General features: G+C 48.6%; 1 protein-coding gene across 1 annotated transcript in view; it reads left to right on the forward strand.

Annotated features, from left to right (window-relative positions):
- Positions 1-241: 241 nt before the first annotated feature.
- Positions 242-17,499, forward strand: part of CRYM (crystallin mu) — a 182,168-nt gene continuing 164,910 nt past the window's right edge. Inside the window, exon 1 of the mRNA XM_073647957.1 lies at positions 242-543. Within this exon, the coding sequence (XP_073504058.1) occupies positions 377-543 (167 nt within the window). The 5' untranslated portion in view covers positions 242-376. The remainder of the gene's footprint in view (positions 544-17,499) is intronic.

Genomic DNA, 17,499 nt, shown 5'->3' on the forward strand with positions numbered 1-17,499 from the left:
CAATGTCTTAAATATTTACTAATAAATTGTTGCACTTCTGAAATGATACATATGTGGCATTAGACAAATGTATGTACATAACTTACATAGCAAGAAAACGTTTCGGAACTTTTTTCAGCTTAAGGTGCAGGGCTTCCTCTCTCAGCCGGAGTGCAGTGATAGTTAATACAAACTTGTTCTGGCAGCAGAAGGATTATAAAGTAACCTCAGAGAGTCAGAACTGATTGCCCAACCAGGACGAGAGGTGGGTCTGGGAGAGGAGGTGTCTCCAGAAATTGAGCTGGATAAGTGGCTGAGAAGTTCTAAGCTGTTTGCTATTTTACATGTTCTGGTGACATGGAGAGTTGTCTCTGAAGTTAACTTTTACACATTCAATATGAGTGAGCAGCCGGTTTTCCTAGGGCCTGAGATAGTGGATAAGTATTTAGTCTATTCGACTTTGATCCCCTTGCTGGAGAAAGCTCTGATTAATTATTCTAGTGGAAAGGAAGGAGGTGTTGTCCAACCCATCCGGACCATTGTGCCTGTGGCAAAGCATAGAGGGTAAGCGTATTCTTATAACAAGTTTTATAAAATACTTTTATGAGTATGTGTAACATTATTTATTTATTATGCATTGCTTATATAGCGCCATCATATTCCACAGCGCTTTACATACATTATTATTAGTATAGTCTGGTAAAGCATCTTGTCTTAGCACTATGTCCTGTGCCGTTTCTCAGTTATTCCTTCTAGAAGTATATAAATAGATTGATATCTGAGTTTCACCAGTCTCCTTGCAAAGAGTATATTTTCCTACACTGCTTGATATTGTCTGTACTGATTGAACAGTGCCAGCGTGTAAGGACACCCATATTAACCAGGGGAATGGTAGCACCCGTTGGTTAATGTATACATACATTTCCAGGAGGAATAATAAAAGGAATGCAGTAATGCAAAGATCTAAGAAAAGATGCCTCATACTCAAGTCAGGCGAGTCGTCAGGCCCTGTTTCCACTTACATTCAACATGAAATATTGAGAAAATCATTTACGGAATTTAGTTACATAATGATTTCTCCACCAGTTATGTCTAAAGCTAAATTCTGCATCATTTCTGGTGAGAGAGAGCAGTGAATTGTGGCAGCAATTACTCAGAACGTGTGGACTGCCAGGACTGGACACCCTTTCATTGATTTCTTTATATTGTGCTTGCTTAATACAAATTCAGAGATTTATTTGTTTCATAAATCAAAAGTACAAGCGAAGATCAGTACGAACAAGTAGAATTTTACTATGCAGTATCAACAAGTAATATTCTATTATGCAGTAGCAACAGGTAATATTCTACTATGCAGTAGCAACAGGTAACATTTTTACTAGACAGTTGCAACAAGTAACATTTTACTAGACAGAATCAAGAAGTAACATTTTACTAGGCAGTGGCAACAAGTAACATTTTTACTAAGCAGTTGCAACAAGTAACATTCTGCTAGGCTGTAGCAACATGCAACATTTCACTAGGCAGTAGCAACAAGTCACATTCTGCTAGGCAGTAGCAACAAGTTACATTCTGCTAGGCAGTAGCAACAAGTCACATTCTGCTAGGCAGTGGCAATAAGTGACATTTTACTAGGCAGTAGCAACAAGTAACATTCTGTTAGGCAGTAGCAACAAGTAACATTCTGCTAGGCAGTAGCAACAAGTAACATTCCGCTAGGCAGTAGCAGCAATTAATATTCTACTAGGCAGTAGCAACAAGTAACATTTTACTAGACAGTAGCAACAAGTAACATTTTACTAGGCAGTAGCAACAAGTAACATTTTACTAGGCAGTAGCAACAAGTAACATTCTACTAGGCAGTACCAACACATAACATTGCATACTTGTAAAGGTTTGGAGTGGACTGAGAAGAACAGCATGAGTATGACAACTACCCCAGCTTAGTGAATGTATATCCTTGAGCGGTTTAAACCTAGGAAAGTAACAGACCACTCTGGTTTTGACACAACCTGCAAGCCTTAAAGGCAATAGATACTCATGCTCAATTAATGGGCACTTGGGGTTGGGCCCGACGTGAACTTCAGAGACCCTCAGATCTGGATATGGTGGTGAATCACTATCAACACCTAATGACCATCTCTGGACTGTGGTTTATTTGGACCTGGCGGAGAGAAGTGACTATGGAAATTGTGAGTGGTTACTATCTGCTCCTTGACAACTACCAAGACTGGATGAAAACAGAGTCAAGTTCCCTGACCAAAAGTGTGAACCTTGGGTTAGCAAAAAGAAATGTAATCTAAGTGACTTACAACAATTGCCTGTGGCGGATATGGTGTGTCTAAATAGCAAAAATGACTGCAGCCTGTAACATTATGTGGTGGTGTGGCCAGAGACATCAGAATCAAGTGGGAGACGTATATTGAACTTTGTGGTGTCCTGAGGTGGTGAATAAAAATGGAGCTTGCACTAAGAGTTTTAGTGTGGATTTGTATTAATGAGTGATATTATGGACTGTTACTAGAGAAAAAAATATGGACTGCCGGATGACAAACGGCAAGGTATACCATGTTAATTGCCTTGAGCGGCTATTGGGATGTGTTCATTGCGGAAGGCAACCATCTTCTAGATCTACTAACAATTCCTTTTCTTGTTGTTTGCCCTCACCGGCAAAGCTCCATGCCGTGGTATTGTTGTGCAACTCCTAAGCTCTGTACTTTGATATTGAAATGTAACCACCAAGTTCTGTGCCATTATCCGGTGTGTAACCATCAAGTCTGTGTCCTCTCTGAGACACTGTAACCGCTATGCGGTGCTGCTTCAAGTTGAATGCATTTGCTTGTTTCCATCCTTGTTGTGTCCCCATGTGGGAAGCAGTGTTTATCGTCAAAGGCCACGTATGAGAAAGGGACCCACTTTGATACTGCTTTACCCTAGGCCAATATTAAAATACGTCATCTAAATCGTAGTGACCTGTAAGTGCTTTATCAAACTAGTCGGCAAATTATCTAGGAATCAATTCTGTAACACACATATGTTATACAGAAAAAGACAACTCTGAGCATGTTTCATTCTCCTGATCTGTAACCACTTTTAAACACTAGGGGGAGCAGCTGCTGAAATTTGCCATGAAAACCTAGTGTACAAGTAGCTCACATTACACCTGCGGTAAATTCACATGTGTGTGATGTTGCTCCTCTCCCCTCCTTCTGGGTGTTTGTAAAAGGATAAGGGAGGCTGAAGTTTAGGTGACTGCAAAGTGATACCGACAAGTACAGTGTCACCAAGAACGGCCGGCAGCGCGGATTCTGATAGTTGGTGCTGCTCGCTCTATCATAAACTGGGCTCAGATACGTGTAGTGTATCACGTGGTCGATTAGATACACTTAGAGGAACACATGCTGGGAATAGATACAGGGCTCAGTGAAGTGTATCACATGATGAGATTAGATATTGAGCTCAGCAGAGTGTATTACACTGGATGGGATTAGATACACAGTATCTAATGTATGACCCTGCTCCATCAACTTCTATGGGAGCAGTGGTGTAATGCGTGACCTCGTTCTGTACACTTCTATGGGAAAACGGCTCAGCATATATTGCAAAAAAATATTTATTTATTTATTAATATAAAAAGATAGGTAAAGGCTTTGACAATGAGGTACCAAATGGTAAAGTGCTTCCAGGTCAGATACACTTGTAATAGTATGATCATAATAAACCCATGAATTAGCATAATTGCACATTTGCCCATAATAATAATAAAAATTGTAAATATTAGATTTAAATAGGTGAACTGGAGTCAGGAACACAGGATCAACCTATACTGTATAATCCCACTAACTGTTAAATAGACAGGGGTGGGGGAAGAACCAGTGTTGTATCATGGGAAACTCTGTGCCCAAAACTAAATGCTGAAAAAGTATTAATCCAATGGGATAATTACCTGGCAAGGAAGCACAGCCTAAGTGGGGGGATGAAAAAGGTGAAGGCCCAACGTGTGTTTCGCGGCGTCTCAGGCCGCTTTCTCAAGGGCAAGTAGTGTCCATATTGCCCCCCAGGGTGCATATATATGCGTCGCATAACCGCTGAATTAGCCGGGAATTGGCTGCAGCTGGGGAGCGGGGCACGCACCCGGAAATGGCCAGCTATACCGGGGGCGAGTCTCATGACGTGGGGCCAGTGCTGTAACGGCGCGTGCGCGCGGATCAGAGAGCAATATGCAATATATGCTGAGCCGTTCTCCTTTTTTGCCCATGTCATTTCAGCATGCATATGGATAGATGTCTGTCACATAGATAGTAATTTGTCCATTCTTTGTATATCAGATGGCAGTTGTTGTGTATTTAACACTTCTATGGGAGCAGAGGAGTAATGTGTGACCCCGCTATGTCTACGTCTATGGGAGCAATGGTGTAATGTGTGACCCTGTTCTATACACTTCTATGGGAGCAGTTGTGTAATGTGTGACCCCGCTACATCCACTTCTATGGGAGCAGAGGTGTAATGTGTGACCCCGCACTGTCTACGTCTGTGGGAGCAGTGGTGTAATGTGTGACCCCGCTCTTTACACTTCTATGGGAGCAGTGGTGTAATGTGTGACCCCGCTCCATCCACTTCTATGGGAGCAGTGGTGTAATGTGTGACCCCGCTCCATCCACTTCTATGGGAGCAGAGGTGTAATGTGTGACCCAGCTCTGTCTACGTCTATGGGAGCAGTGATGTAATGTGTGTCCCCGCTCTGTACACTTCTATGGGAGCAGTGGTGTAATGTGTGACCCCGCTCCATCCACTTCTATGTGAGCAGAGGTGTAATAAGTGACCACACTCTGTCTACGTCTATGGGAGCAGTGGTGTAATGTGTGACCCCGCTCCATCCACTTCTATGTGAGCAGAGGTGTAATATGTGACCCCACTCTGTCTACGTCTATGGGAGCAGTGGTGTAATGTGTGACCCCGCTCTGTACACTTCTATGAGAGCAGTGTTGTAATGTGTGTCCCAGCTCTGTCTACGTCTGTGGGAGCAGTGGTGTAATGTGTGACCCCTCTCTGTACACTTCTATGGGAGCAGTGGTGTAATGTGTGACCCCGCTCCATCCACTTCTATGTGAGCAGAGGTGTAATATGTGACCCCACTCTGTCTACTTCTATGGGAGCAGTGTTGTAATGTGTGTCCCCGCTCTGTCTACGTCTGTGGGAGCAGAGGTGTAATGTGTGACCCCGCTCTGTCTACGTCTGTGTGAGCAGTGGTGTAATGTGTGACCACGCTCCATCCACTTCTATGGGAGCAGAGATGTAATGTGTGACCCCGCTCTGTACACTTCTATGGGAGCAGTGTTGTAATGTGTGTCCCCGCTCTGTCTACGTCTGTGGGAGCAGTGGTGTAATGTGTGACCCCTCTCTGTACACTTCTATGGGAGCAGTGGTGTAATGTGTGACCACGCTCCATCCACTTCTATGGGAGCAGAGATGTAATGTGTGACCCCGCTCTGTACACTTCTATGGGAGCAGTGTTGTAATGTGTGTCCCCGCTCTGTCTACGTCTGTGGGAGCAGTGGTGTAATGTGTGACCCCTCTCTGTACACTTCTATGGGAGCAGTGGTGTAATGTGTGACCCCGCTCCATCCACTTCTATGTGAGCAGAGGTGTAATATGTGACCCCACTCTGTCTACTTCTATGGGAGCAGTGTTGTAATGTGTGTCCCCGCTCTGTCTACGTCTGTGTGAGCAGTGGTGTAATGTGTGACCACGCTCCATCCACTTCTATGGGAGCAGAGATGTAATGTGTGACCCCGCTCTGTACACTTCTATGGGAGCAGTGTTGTAATGTGTGTCCCCGCTCTGTCTACGTCTGTGGGAGCAGTGGTGTAATGTGTGACCCCTCTCTGTACACTTCTATGGGAGCAGTGGTGTAATGTGTGACCCCGCTCCATCCACTTCTATGTGAGCAGAGGTGTAATATGTGACCCCGCTCTGTACACTTCTATGAGAGCAGTGTTGTAATGTGTGTTCCAGCTCTGTCTACGTCTGTGGGATCAGTGGTGTAATGTGTGACCCCGCTCTGTACACTTCTATGGGAGCAGAGGTGTAACGTGTGACCTCACTCTGTATACTTCTATGGGAGCAGTGGTGTAATGCGTGATTCCGCTCTGTACACTTCTATGGGAGCAGAGGTGTAATGTGTGACCCTGCTCTGTTCACTTCTATAGTAGCAGTAGTGTAATGTGTGACCCCGCTCTGTACACTTCTATGGGAGCAGTAGTGTTATGTGTGACCCCGCTCTGTCTACATCTATGGGAGCAGTGGTGTAATGTGTCACCCCGCCCCGTCCACTTCTATTGGAGCAGTGGTGTAATGTGTGATCCTGCTCTGTACACTCTTATGGGAAGAGTGGTGTAATGCGTGACCTCACTCTGTACACTTCTATTGGAGCAGTGATGTAATGTGTGACCCCGCTCCGTCCACTTCTATGGGAGCAGTGGTGTAATGTGTGACCCTGCTCTGTACACTTCTATGGGAGCAGAGGTGTAATGTGTGACCCCGCTCTGTCTACGTCTGTGGGAGCAGTGGTGTAATTTGTGACCCCGCTCTGTACACTTCTATGGGATTAGTGGTGTAATGCGTGACTCCGCTCTGTACACTTCTATGGGAGCAGTGGTGTAATGTTTGACCCCGCCCTGTCTACGTCTATGGGAGCAGTGGTGTAATGTGTGACCACGCTCTGTACACTTCTATGGGAGCAGTAGTGTAATGTGTGACCCCGCTCTGTACACTTCTATTGGAGCAGTAGTGTTATGTGTGACCCCGCTCCATCCACTTCTATGGGAGCACAGGTGTAATGTGTGACCCAGCTCTGTCTACGTCTGTGGGAGCAGTGGTGTAATGTGTGAACGCACTCTGTACACTTCTATGGGAGCAGTGGTGTAATGTGTGACCCCGCTCCATCCACTTCTATGTGAGCAGAGGTGTAATATGTGACCCCACTCTGTCTACGTCTATGGGAGCAGTGGTGTAATGTGTGACCCCGCTCCATCCACTTCTATGTGAGCAGAGGTGTAATATGTGACCCCACTCTGTCTACGTCTATGGGAGCAGTGGTGTAATGTGTGACCCCGCTCTGTACACTTCTATGAGAGCAGTGTTGTAATGTGTGTCCCAGCTCTGTCTACGTCTGTGGGAGCAGTGGTGTAATGTGTGACCCCGCTCTGTACACTTCTATGGGAGCAGAGGTGTAACGTGTGACCTCACTCTGTATACTTCTATGGGAGCAGTGGTGTAATGCGTGACTCCGCTCTGTACACTTCTATGGGAGCAGAGGTGTAATGTTTGACCCCGCCCTGTCTACGTCTATGGGAGCAGTGGTGTAATGTGTGACCCCGCTCTGTTCACTTCTATAGGAGCAGTAGTGTAATGTGTGACCCCGCTCTATACACTTCTATGGGAGCAGTAGTGTTATGTGTGACCCCGCTCTGTCTACATCTATGGGAGCAGTGGTGTAATGTGTCACCCCGCCCCGTCCACTTCTATGGGAGCAGAGGTGTAATGTGTGACCCCGCTCTGTCTACGTCTGTGTGAGCAGTGGTGTAATGTGTGACCGCGCTCTGTCTACATCTATGGGAGCAGTGGTGTAATGTGTGACCCCGCTCCGTCCACTTCTATGGGAGCAGAGGTGTAATGTGTGACCCCGCTCTGTCTACATCTATGGGAGCAGTGGTGTAATGTGTGACCCCGCTCCGTCCACTTCTATGGGAGCAGAGGTGTAATGTGTGACCCCGCTCTGTCTACGTCTGTGTGAGCAGTGGTGTAATGTGTGACCACGCTCCATCCACTTCTATGGGAGCAGAGATGTAATGTGTGACCCCGCTCTGTACACTTTTATGGGAGCAGTGTTGTAATGTGTGTCCCCGCTCTGTCTACGTCTGTGGGAGCAGTGGTGTAATGTGTGAACGCACTCTGTACACTTCTATGGGAGCAGTGGTGTAATGTGTGACCCCGCTCCATCCACTTCTATGTGAGCAGAGGTGTAATATGTGACCCCACTCTGTCTACTTCTATGGGAGCAGTGGTGTAATGTGTGACCCCGCTCTGTACACTTCTATGAGAGCAGTGTTGTAATGTGTGTTCCAGCTCTGTCTACGTCTCTGGGATCAGTGGTGTAATGTGTGACCCCGCTCTGTACACTTCTATGGGAGCAGAGGTGTAACGTGTGACCTCACTCTGTATACTTCTATGGGAGCAGTGGTGTAATGCGTGATTCCGCTCTGTACACTTCTATGGGAGCAGAGGTGTAATGTGTGACCCTGCTCTGTTCACTTCTATAGGAGCAGTAGTGTAATGTGTGACCCCGCTCTGTACACTTCTATGGGAGCAGTAGTGTTATGTGTGACCCCGCTCTGTCTACATCTATGGGAGCAGTGGTGTAATGTGTCACCCCGCCCCGTCCACTTCTATTGGAGCAGTGGTGTAATGCGTGATCCTGCTCTGTACACTCTTATGGGAAGAGTGGTGTAATGCGTGACCTCACTCTGTACACTTCTATTGGAGCAGTGATGTAATGTGTGACCCCGCTCCGTCCACTTCTATGGGAGCAGTGGTGTAATGTGTGACCCTGCTCTGTACACTTCTATGGGAGCAGAGGTGTAATGTGTGACCCCGCTCTGTCTACGTCTGTGGGAGCAGTGGTGTAATTTGTGACCCCGCTCTGTACACTTCTATGGGATTAGTGGTGTAATGCGTGACTCCGCTCTGTACACTTCTATGGGAGCAGTGGTGTAATGTTTGACCCCGCCCTGTCTACGTCTATGGGAGCAGTGGTGTAATGTGTGACCCCGCTCTGTACACTTCTATGGGAGCAGTAGTGTAATGTGTGACCCCGCTCTGTACACTTCTATTGGAGCAGTAGTGTTATGTGTGACCCCGCTCTGTCTACATCTATGGGACAAGTGGTGTAATTTATCACCCCGCCCCGTCCACTTCTATTGGAGCAGTGGTGTAATGTGTGACCCCGCTTTGTCTACGTCTGTGGGATCAGTGGTGTAATGTGTGAACCCGCTCCGTCTACTTCTATGGGAGCAGTGGTGTAATGTATGGCCCCGCTCTGTCTTCATCTATGGGAGCAGTGGTGTAATGTATGACCCCGCTCTGTACACTTTTATCGGAGCAGTGGTGTAGTGAGTGACCCCTCTCTGTACACTTCTATGGGAGCAGTGGTGTAATGTGTGACCCCTCTCTGTCTACATCTATGGGAGCAGTGGTGTAATGTGTGACTCTGCTCTGTACACTTCTATGGGAGCAGTGGTGTAATGAGTGACCCCTCTCTGTACACTTCTATGGGAGCAGTGGTGTAATGTGTGACCCCTCTCTGTCTACATCTATGGGAGCAGTGGTGTAATGTGTGACTCTGCTCTGTACACTTCTATGGGAGCAGAGGTGTAATGAGTGACCCCTCTCTGTACACTTCTATGGGAGCAGTGGTGTAATCTGTGACCCCGCTCTGTCTACATCTATGGGAGCAGTGGTGTAATTTGTGACTCTGCTCTGTACACTTCTATGGGAGCAGTGGTGTAATGTATGACCCCGCTCTGTACACTTTTATGGGAGCAGTGGTGTAATGTGTGACCCCTCTCTGTACACTTCTATTGGAGCAGTGGTGTAATGTGTGACCCCGCTCTGTACACTTCTATGGGAGCAGTAGTGTAATGCTTGACTCTGCTTTCTACATTTCTATGGAAGCAGTGGTGTAATGTGTGACCCCGCTTCATCCACTTCTATGTGAGCAGAGGTGTAATGTGTGACCCCACTCTGTCTACGTCTGTGGGAGCATTGGTGTAATGTGTCTCCCCGCTCTGTACTCTTCTATGGGAGCAGTGTTGTAATGTGTGACCCCACTCTGTCTACGTCTGTTGGAGCAGTGGTGTAATGTGTGACCCCGCTCTGTACACTTCTATGGGAGCAGTGGTGTAATGCGTGACCCCGCTCTGTACACTCCTATGGGAGCAGTGGTGTAATGTGTGACCCCGCTCCGTCCACTTCTTTGGGAGCAGAGGTGTAATGTGTGACCCCGCTCTACTTCTGTGTGAGCAGTGGTGTAATGTGTGACCACGCTCCGTCCACTTCTATGGGAGCAGAAGTGTAATGCGTGACCCCGCTCTGTACACTTCTATGGGAGCAGTGGTGTAATGTGTGACCCTGCTCTGTCTACGTCTGTGGGAGCAATGGTGTAATGTGTGACCACGTGCCTTCCACTTCTATGGGAGCAGAGGTGTAATGTGTGAACCCCACTCCATCCACTTCTATGGGAGCAGAGGTGTAATGTGTGACCCTGCTCTGTACACTTCTATGGGAAGAGTAGTGTAATGTATGACCATGCTCTGTACACTCCTATGGGAGGAGTAGTGTAATGCATGACCCCGCTCTGTACACTCCTATGGGAGCAGACGTGTAATGTGTGACCTCTCTCTGTCTACGTCTATGGAAGCAGTGGTGTAATGTATGACCCCGCTCTGTACACTCCTATGGGAGCAGTGGTGTAATGTGTGACCCCGCTCTTTACACTTCTATGGGAGCAGTGGTGTAATGTGTGACCCCGCTCTGTCTACGTCTGTAGGAGCAGTGGTGTAATGTGTGCCCGCGCTCTGTACACTTCTATGGGAGCAGTGGTGTAATATGTGACCACGTTCCATCCACTTCTATGTGAGCTGAGGTGTAATGTGTGACCCCACTCTGTCTACGTCTATGGGAGCAGTGGTTTAATGTGTGACCCCGCTCTGTACACTTCTATGGGAGCAGTGTTGTAATGTGTGTCCCCGCTCTGTCTACGTCTGTGGGAGCAGTGGTGTAATGTGTGACCCCGCTCTGTACACTTCTATGGGAGCAGAGGTGTAATGTGTGACCTCACTTTGTATACTTCTATGGGAGCAGTGGTGTAATGTTTGACCCCGCCCTGTCTACGTCTATGGGAGCAGTGGTGTAATGTGTGACCCCGCTCTGTACACTTCTATGGGAGCAGTAGTGTAATGTGTGACCCAGCTCTGTACACTTCTATGGGAGCAGTAGTGTAATGTGTGACCCCGCTCTGTACACTTCTATGGGAGCAGAGGTGTAATGTGTGACCCCGCTCTGTCTACGTCTATGGGAGCAGTGATGTAATGTGTCACCCCGCCCCTTCCACTTCTATTGGAGCAGTGGTGTAATGTGTGACCCCGCTCTGTACTCTTCTATGGGAGCAGTGATGTAATTTGTGACCCCGCTCTGTACACTTCTATGGGAGCAGTAGTATAATGTGTGACCCCGCTCTGTCTACATCTATGGGAGCAGTTGTGTAATGTGTGACACCGCTCCGTGCACTTCTATGGGAGCAGTGGTTTAATGCGTGACCCTGCTCTGTACATTTCTATGGGAGCAGTGGTGTAATGCGTGACCCCACTCTGTACACTTCTATGGGAGAAGTAGTGTAATGTGTGACCCCGCCGTGTACTCTTCTATGGGAGCAATAGTGTTATGTGTGACCCCGCTCTGTACACGTCTATGGGAGCAGTGCTGTAATGTGTGACCCCAATCCGTTCACTTCTATGGGAGCAGTGGTGTTATGTGTGACCCCGCTCTGTCAACGTCTACTGGAGCAGTGGTGTTATATGTGACCCCGCTCCGTCCACTTCTATGGGATCAGTGGTGTAATGTGTGACCCCGCTGTCTACGTCTATGGGAGCAGTGGTGTTATGTGTGACCTCGCTCCGTCCACTTCTATGGGAGCAGAGGTGTAATGTTTGATCCCGCTCCATCCACTTCTATGGGAGCAGCGGTTTAATGTGTGACCCCGCACTGTACACTTCTATGAAAGCAGTGGTTTAATGCGTGACTCCGCTCTGTATACTTCTATGGGAGGAGTAGTGTAATGTATGACCCTGCTCTGTGCACTTCTATGGGAGCAGTGGTGTAATGTGTGACCCCTCTCTGTACACTTCTATGGGAGCAGTGGTGTAATGCATGACCCCGCTCTGTCTACGTCTGTGGGAGCAGTGGTGTAATGTGTGACCCCGCTCTGTACACTTCTATGAGAGAAGTGGTGTAATGTGTGACTCCGCTCTGTACACTCCTATGGGAGCAGTGGTGTAATGTGTGACCCCGCTCTGTCTACGTCTGTGGGAGCAGTGGAGTAATGTGTGACCCCACTCTTTACACTTCTATGGGAGCAGTGGTGTAATGTGTGACCCCGTTCCTTCCACTTCAAAGGGAGCAGAGGTGTAATGTGTGACCCCGCTCTGTCTACGTCTGTGGGAGCAGTGGTGTAATGTGTGACCGCGCTCTGTACACTTCTATGGGAACAGAGGTGTAATGTGTGACCGCGCTCTGTACACTTCTATGGGAGCAGTGGTGTAATGTGTTACCCCGCTCCATCCACTTCTATGTGAGCAGAGGTGTAATGTGTGACCCTACTCTGTCTGCGTCTATGGGAGCAGTGGTGTAATGTGTGACCCCGCTGTGTACACTTCTATGGGAGCAGTGGTGTAATGTGTGACCCCGCTCTGTCTACGTCTGTGGGAGCAGTGGTGTAATGTGTGACCCCGCTCTGTACACTTCTACGGGAGCAGAGGTGTAATGTGTGACCTCACTTTGTATACTTCTATGGGAGCAGTGGTGTACTGCGTGACTCCGCTCTGTACACTTCTATGGGAGCAGAGGTGTAATGTTTGACCCCGCCGTGTCTACGTCTATGGGAGCAGTGGTGTAATGTGTGACCCCGCTCTGTACACTTCTATGGGAGCAGTAGTGTAATGTGTGACCCCGCTTTGTACACTTCTATGGGAGCAGTAGTGTAATGTGTGACCCAGCTCTGTACACTTCTATGGGAGCAGTAGTGTAATGTGTGACCCCGGTCTGTCTACATCTATGGGAGCAGTGGTGTAATGTGTCACCCCGCCCCGTCCACTTCTATGGGAGCAGTGGTGTAATGTGTGACCCAGCTCTGTCTACATCTATGGGAGCAGTGGTGTGATGCGTGACCGCGCTCAGTACACTTCTATGGGAGCAGTGATGTAATGTGTGACCCCGCTCTGTACACTTCTATGGGAGCAGTGGTGTAATGTGTCACCCCGCTCTGTCTACATCTATGTTAGCAGTGGTGTAATGTGTGACACCGCTCCGTCCAATTCTGTGGGAGCAGTGGTTTAATGTTTGACCCCGCTCCGTCTTCATCTATGGGAGCAGAGGTATAATGCGTGACTCCGCTCTGTACACTTCTATGGGAGCAGTGATGTAATGTATGACACCGCTCTGTACAATTTTATGGGAGCAGTGGTGTAATGTTTGACCCCGCTCTGTACACTTCTATGGGAGCAGTGGTGTAATGTGTGACCCCTCTCTACACTTCTATGGGAGCAGTGGTGTAATGTATGACCCCGCTCTGTACACTTCTATGGGAGCAGTGATGTAATGTGTGACCCCGCTCCGTCCACTTCTATGGGAGCAGTGACGTAATGTGTGACCCCGCTCTTTACACTTCTATGGGAGCAGTGGTGTAATGTGTGACCCCGCTCCGTCCACTTCTATGGGAGCTGTGGTTTAATGTATGATCCCGCTCCGTCTTCATCTATGGGAGCAGTGGTGTAATGTATGACCCCGCTCTGTACACTTTTATGGGAGCAGTGGTGTAATGTGTGACCCTGCTCTGTACACTTCTATGGGAGCAGTGGTGTAATGTGTGACTCCGCTCTGTACACTTCTATGGGAGCTGTGGTGTAATGTATGACCCTGCTCTGTACACTTCTATGGGAACAGAGGTGTAATGTGTGACCCTGCTCTGTACACTTCTATGGGAGCAGTGGTGTAATGTGTGACCCCCCTCTGTACACTTCTATGGGAGCAGAGGTGTAATGTGTGTCCTCGCTCTGTCTACGTCTGTGGGAGCAGTGGTGTAATGTGTGACCCCGCTCTGTACACTTCTATGGGAGCAGAGTTGTAATGTGTGACCCCGCTCTTTCTACGTCTATGGGTGCAGTGGTGTAATGTGTGACCACGCTCTGTCTACGTCTATGGGAGCAGTGGTGTAATGTGTGACCGCGCTCTGTCTACGTCTATGGGAGCAGTGGTGTAATGTGTCACCCCGCTCTGTACACTTCTATGGGAGCAGTGGTGTAATGTGTCACCCCGCTCTGTACATTTCTATGGGAGCAGAGGTGTAATGTGTGACCCCGCTCTGTCTACGTCTATGGGTGCAGTGGTGTAATGTGTGACCGCGCTCTGTCTACGTCTATGGGTGCAGTGGTGTAATGTGTGACCGCGCTCTGTCTACGTCTATGGGAGCAGTGGTGTAATGTGTGACCCCGCACCGTCCTCTTCTTTGGGAGCAGTGGTGTAATGTGTGACCCCGCTCTGTCCACATCTCTGGGAGCAGTGGTGTAATGTGTGACCCCGCTCTGTCTACATCTATGGGAACAGAGGTGTAATGTGTGACCCTGCTCTGTACACTTCTATGGGAGCAGTCGTGTAATGTGTGACCCCTCTCTGTACACGTCTATGGGAGCAGTGGTGTAATGTGTGTCCCCGCTCTGTACACTTCTATGGGAGCAGAGGTATAATGTGTGACCCTGCTCTGTCTACATCTATGGGAACAGAGGTGTAATGTGTGACCCTGCTCTGTACACTTCTATGGGACCAGTGGTGTAATGTGTGACCCCGCTCTGTACACGTCTATGGGAGCAGTGGTGTAATGTGTGTCCCCGCTCTGTACACTTCTATGGGAGCAAAGGTATAATGTGTGACCCCGCTCTGTCTACGTCTATGGGAGCAGAGGTGTAGTGTTTGACCTCGCTCCATCCACATCTATGGGAGCAGCGGTTTAATGTGTGATCCCGCACTGTACACTTCTATGGAAGCAGTGGTTTAATGCGTGACTCCGCTCTGTACACTTCTATGGGTGCAGTAGTGTTATGTGTGACCCTGATCTGTCTACATCTAAGGGAGCAGTGGTGTAATGTGTGACCCCACTCCGTCCACTTCTATGGGAGCAGTGGTGTAATGTGTGACCGCGCTCTGTCTACGTCTATGGGAGCAGTGGTGTTATGTGTGATCCCGCTTCATCCACTTTGATTGGAGCAGTAGTGTAATGTGTCACCCCGCCCCGTCCACTTCTATGGGAGCAGTAGTGTAATGTGTGACCCCGCTCTGTCTACGTCTGTGGGAGCAGTGGTGTAATATGTGACCCCGCTCTGTCCACATCTATGGGAGCAGTGGTGTAATGTGTGACCCCTCTCTGTACAATTCCTTTGGGAGCAGTGATGTAATGTGTGACCCCGCTCTGTCTACGTCTATGGGAGCAGTGGTGTAATATGTGACCCCGCTCTGTCTACATCTATGGGAGCAGAGGTGTAATGTGTGACCCTGCTCTGTCTACATCTATGGGAACAGAGGTGTGACACTGCTCTGTACACTTCTATGGGAGCAGTGGTGTAATGTGTGACCCCGCTCTGTACACGTCTATGGGAGCAGTGGTGTAATGTGTGTCCCCGCTCTGTACACTTCTATGGGAGCAGAGGTATAATGTGTGACCCCGCTCTGTCTAGGTCTATGGGAGCAGAGGTGTAGTGTTTGACCTCGCTCCATCCACATCTATGGGAGCAGCGGTTTAATGTGTGACCCCGCTCCGTCCACTTCTATGGGAGCAGTGGTGTAATGTGTGACCCCGCACCGTCCACTTCTTTGTGAGCAGTGGTGTATTGTGTGACCCCGCTCTGTCTACGTCTGTAGGAGCAGTGGTGTAATATGTGACCCCGCTCTGTCTAAATCTATGGGAGAAGTGGTGTAATGTGTGACCCCGCTCTTTACACTTCTATGAGAGCAGTAGTGTAATGTGTGACCCCGCTCTGTCTACATCTATGGGAGCAGTGGTGTAATGTATGACCCCGCTCCGTCCACTTCTATGGGGGCAGTAGTGTAATGTATGACCCCGCTCCGTCCACTTCTATGGGAGCAGTGGTGTAATGTATGACCCAGCTCTGTACACTTTTATGGGAGCAGTGGTGTAATGCGTGACCCCTCTCTATACACTTCTATGGGAGCAGTGGTGTAATGTGTGACCCCGCTCTGTACACTTCTATGGGAGCAGTAGTGTAATGCTTGACTCCGCTTTCTACATTTCTATGGAAGCAGTGGTGTAATGTGTGATCCCGCTGCATGCACTTCTATGTGAGCAGAGGTGTAATGTGTGACCCCGCTCTGTCTACGTCTATGGGAGCAGTGATGTAATGTGTGACCCCGCTCTGTACACTTCTATGGGAGCAGTGTTGTAATGTGTGTCCCCGCTCTGTCTACGTCTGTGGGAGCAGTGGTGTAATGTATGACCCCGCTCTGTACACTTCTATGGGAGCAGAGGTGTAATGTTTGACCTCACTCTGTATACTTCTATGGGAGCAGAGGTGTAATGTTTGACCTCACTCTGTATACTTCTATGGGAGCAGTGGTGTAATGCGTGACTCCGCTCTGTACCCTTCTCTGGGAGCAGTGGTGTAATGTGTGACCCCGCTCTGTCTACGTCTGTTGGAGCAGTGGTGTAATGTGTGACCCCACTCCGTCCACTTCTATGGGAGCAGTGGTGTAATGTGTGACCCCGTTCTGTCTACATCTATGGGAGAAGTGGTGTAATGTGTGACTCCGCTCTATACACTTCTATGGGAGCAGAGGTGTAATGTGTGACCCCGCTCTGTACACTTCTGTGAGAGCAATAGTGTAATGTGTGACCCCGCTCTGTCTACATCTATGGGAGCAGTGGTGTAATGTATGACCCCGCTCCGTCCACTTCTATGGGGGCAGTAGTGTAATGTGTGACCCCGCTCAGTCTTTGTCTATGGCAGCAGTGGTGTAATGTATGACCCCGCTCTGTACACTTTTATGGGAGCAGTGGTGTAATGCGTGACCCCTCTCTGTACACTTCTATGGGAGCAGTGGTGTAATGTGTGACCCCTCTCTGTACACTTCTATGGGAGCAGTAGTGTAATGCTTGACTCCGCTTTCTACATTTCTATGCAAGCAGTGGTGTAATGTGTGACCCCGCTCCATGCACTTCTATGTGAGCAGAGGTGTAATGTGTGACCCCGCTCTGTCTACGTCTATGGGAGCAGTGGTGTAATGTGTGACCCCGCTCTGTACACTTCTATGGGAGCAGTGTTGTAATGTGTGTCCCCGCTCTGTCTACGTCTGTGGGAGCAGTGGTGTAATGTATGACCCCGCTCTGTACACTTCTATGGGAGCAGAGGTGTAATGTTTGACCTCACTCTGTATACTTCTATGGGAGCAGTGGTGTAATGCGTGACTCCGCTCTGTACACTTCTCTGGGAGCAGAGGTGTAATGTGTGACCCCCGCCCTGTCTACGTCTATGGGAGCAGTAATGTAATGTGTGACCTCGCTCTGTACACTTCTATGAGAGCAGTAGTGTTATGTGTGACCCCGCTCTGTCTACATCTATGGGAGCAGTGGTGTAATTTGCCACACCGCCCCGTCCACTTCTATTGGAGCAGTGGTGTAAA

Source organism: Phyllobates terribilis, unplaced genomic scaffold (assembly GCF_046119375.1).
Source record: "Phyllobates terribilis strain yellow unplaced genomic scaffold, ASM4611937v1 Scaffold_9__5_contigs__length_417890890, whole genome shotgun sequence".
Taxonomy (NCBI): domain Eukaryota; kingdom Metazoa; phylum Chordata; class Amphibia; order Anura; family Dendrobatidae; genus Phyllobates; species Phyllobates terribilis.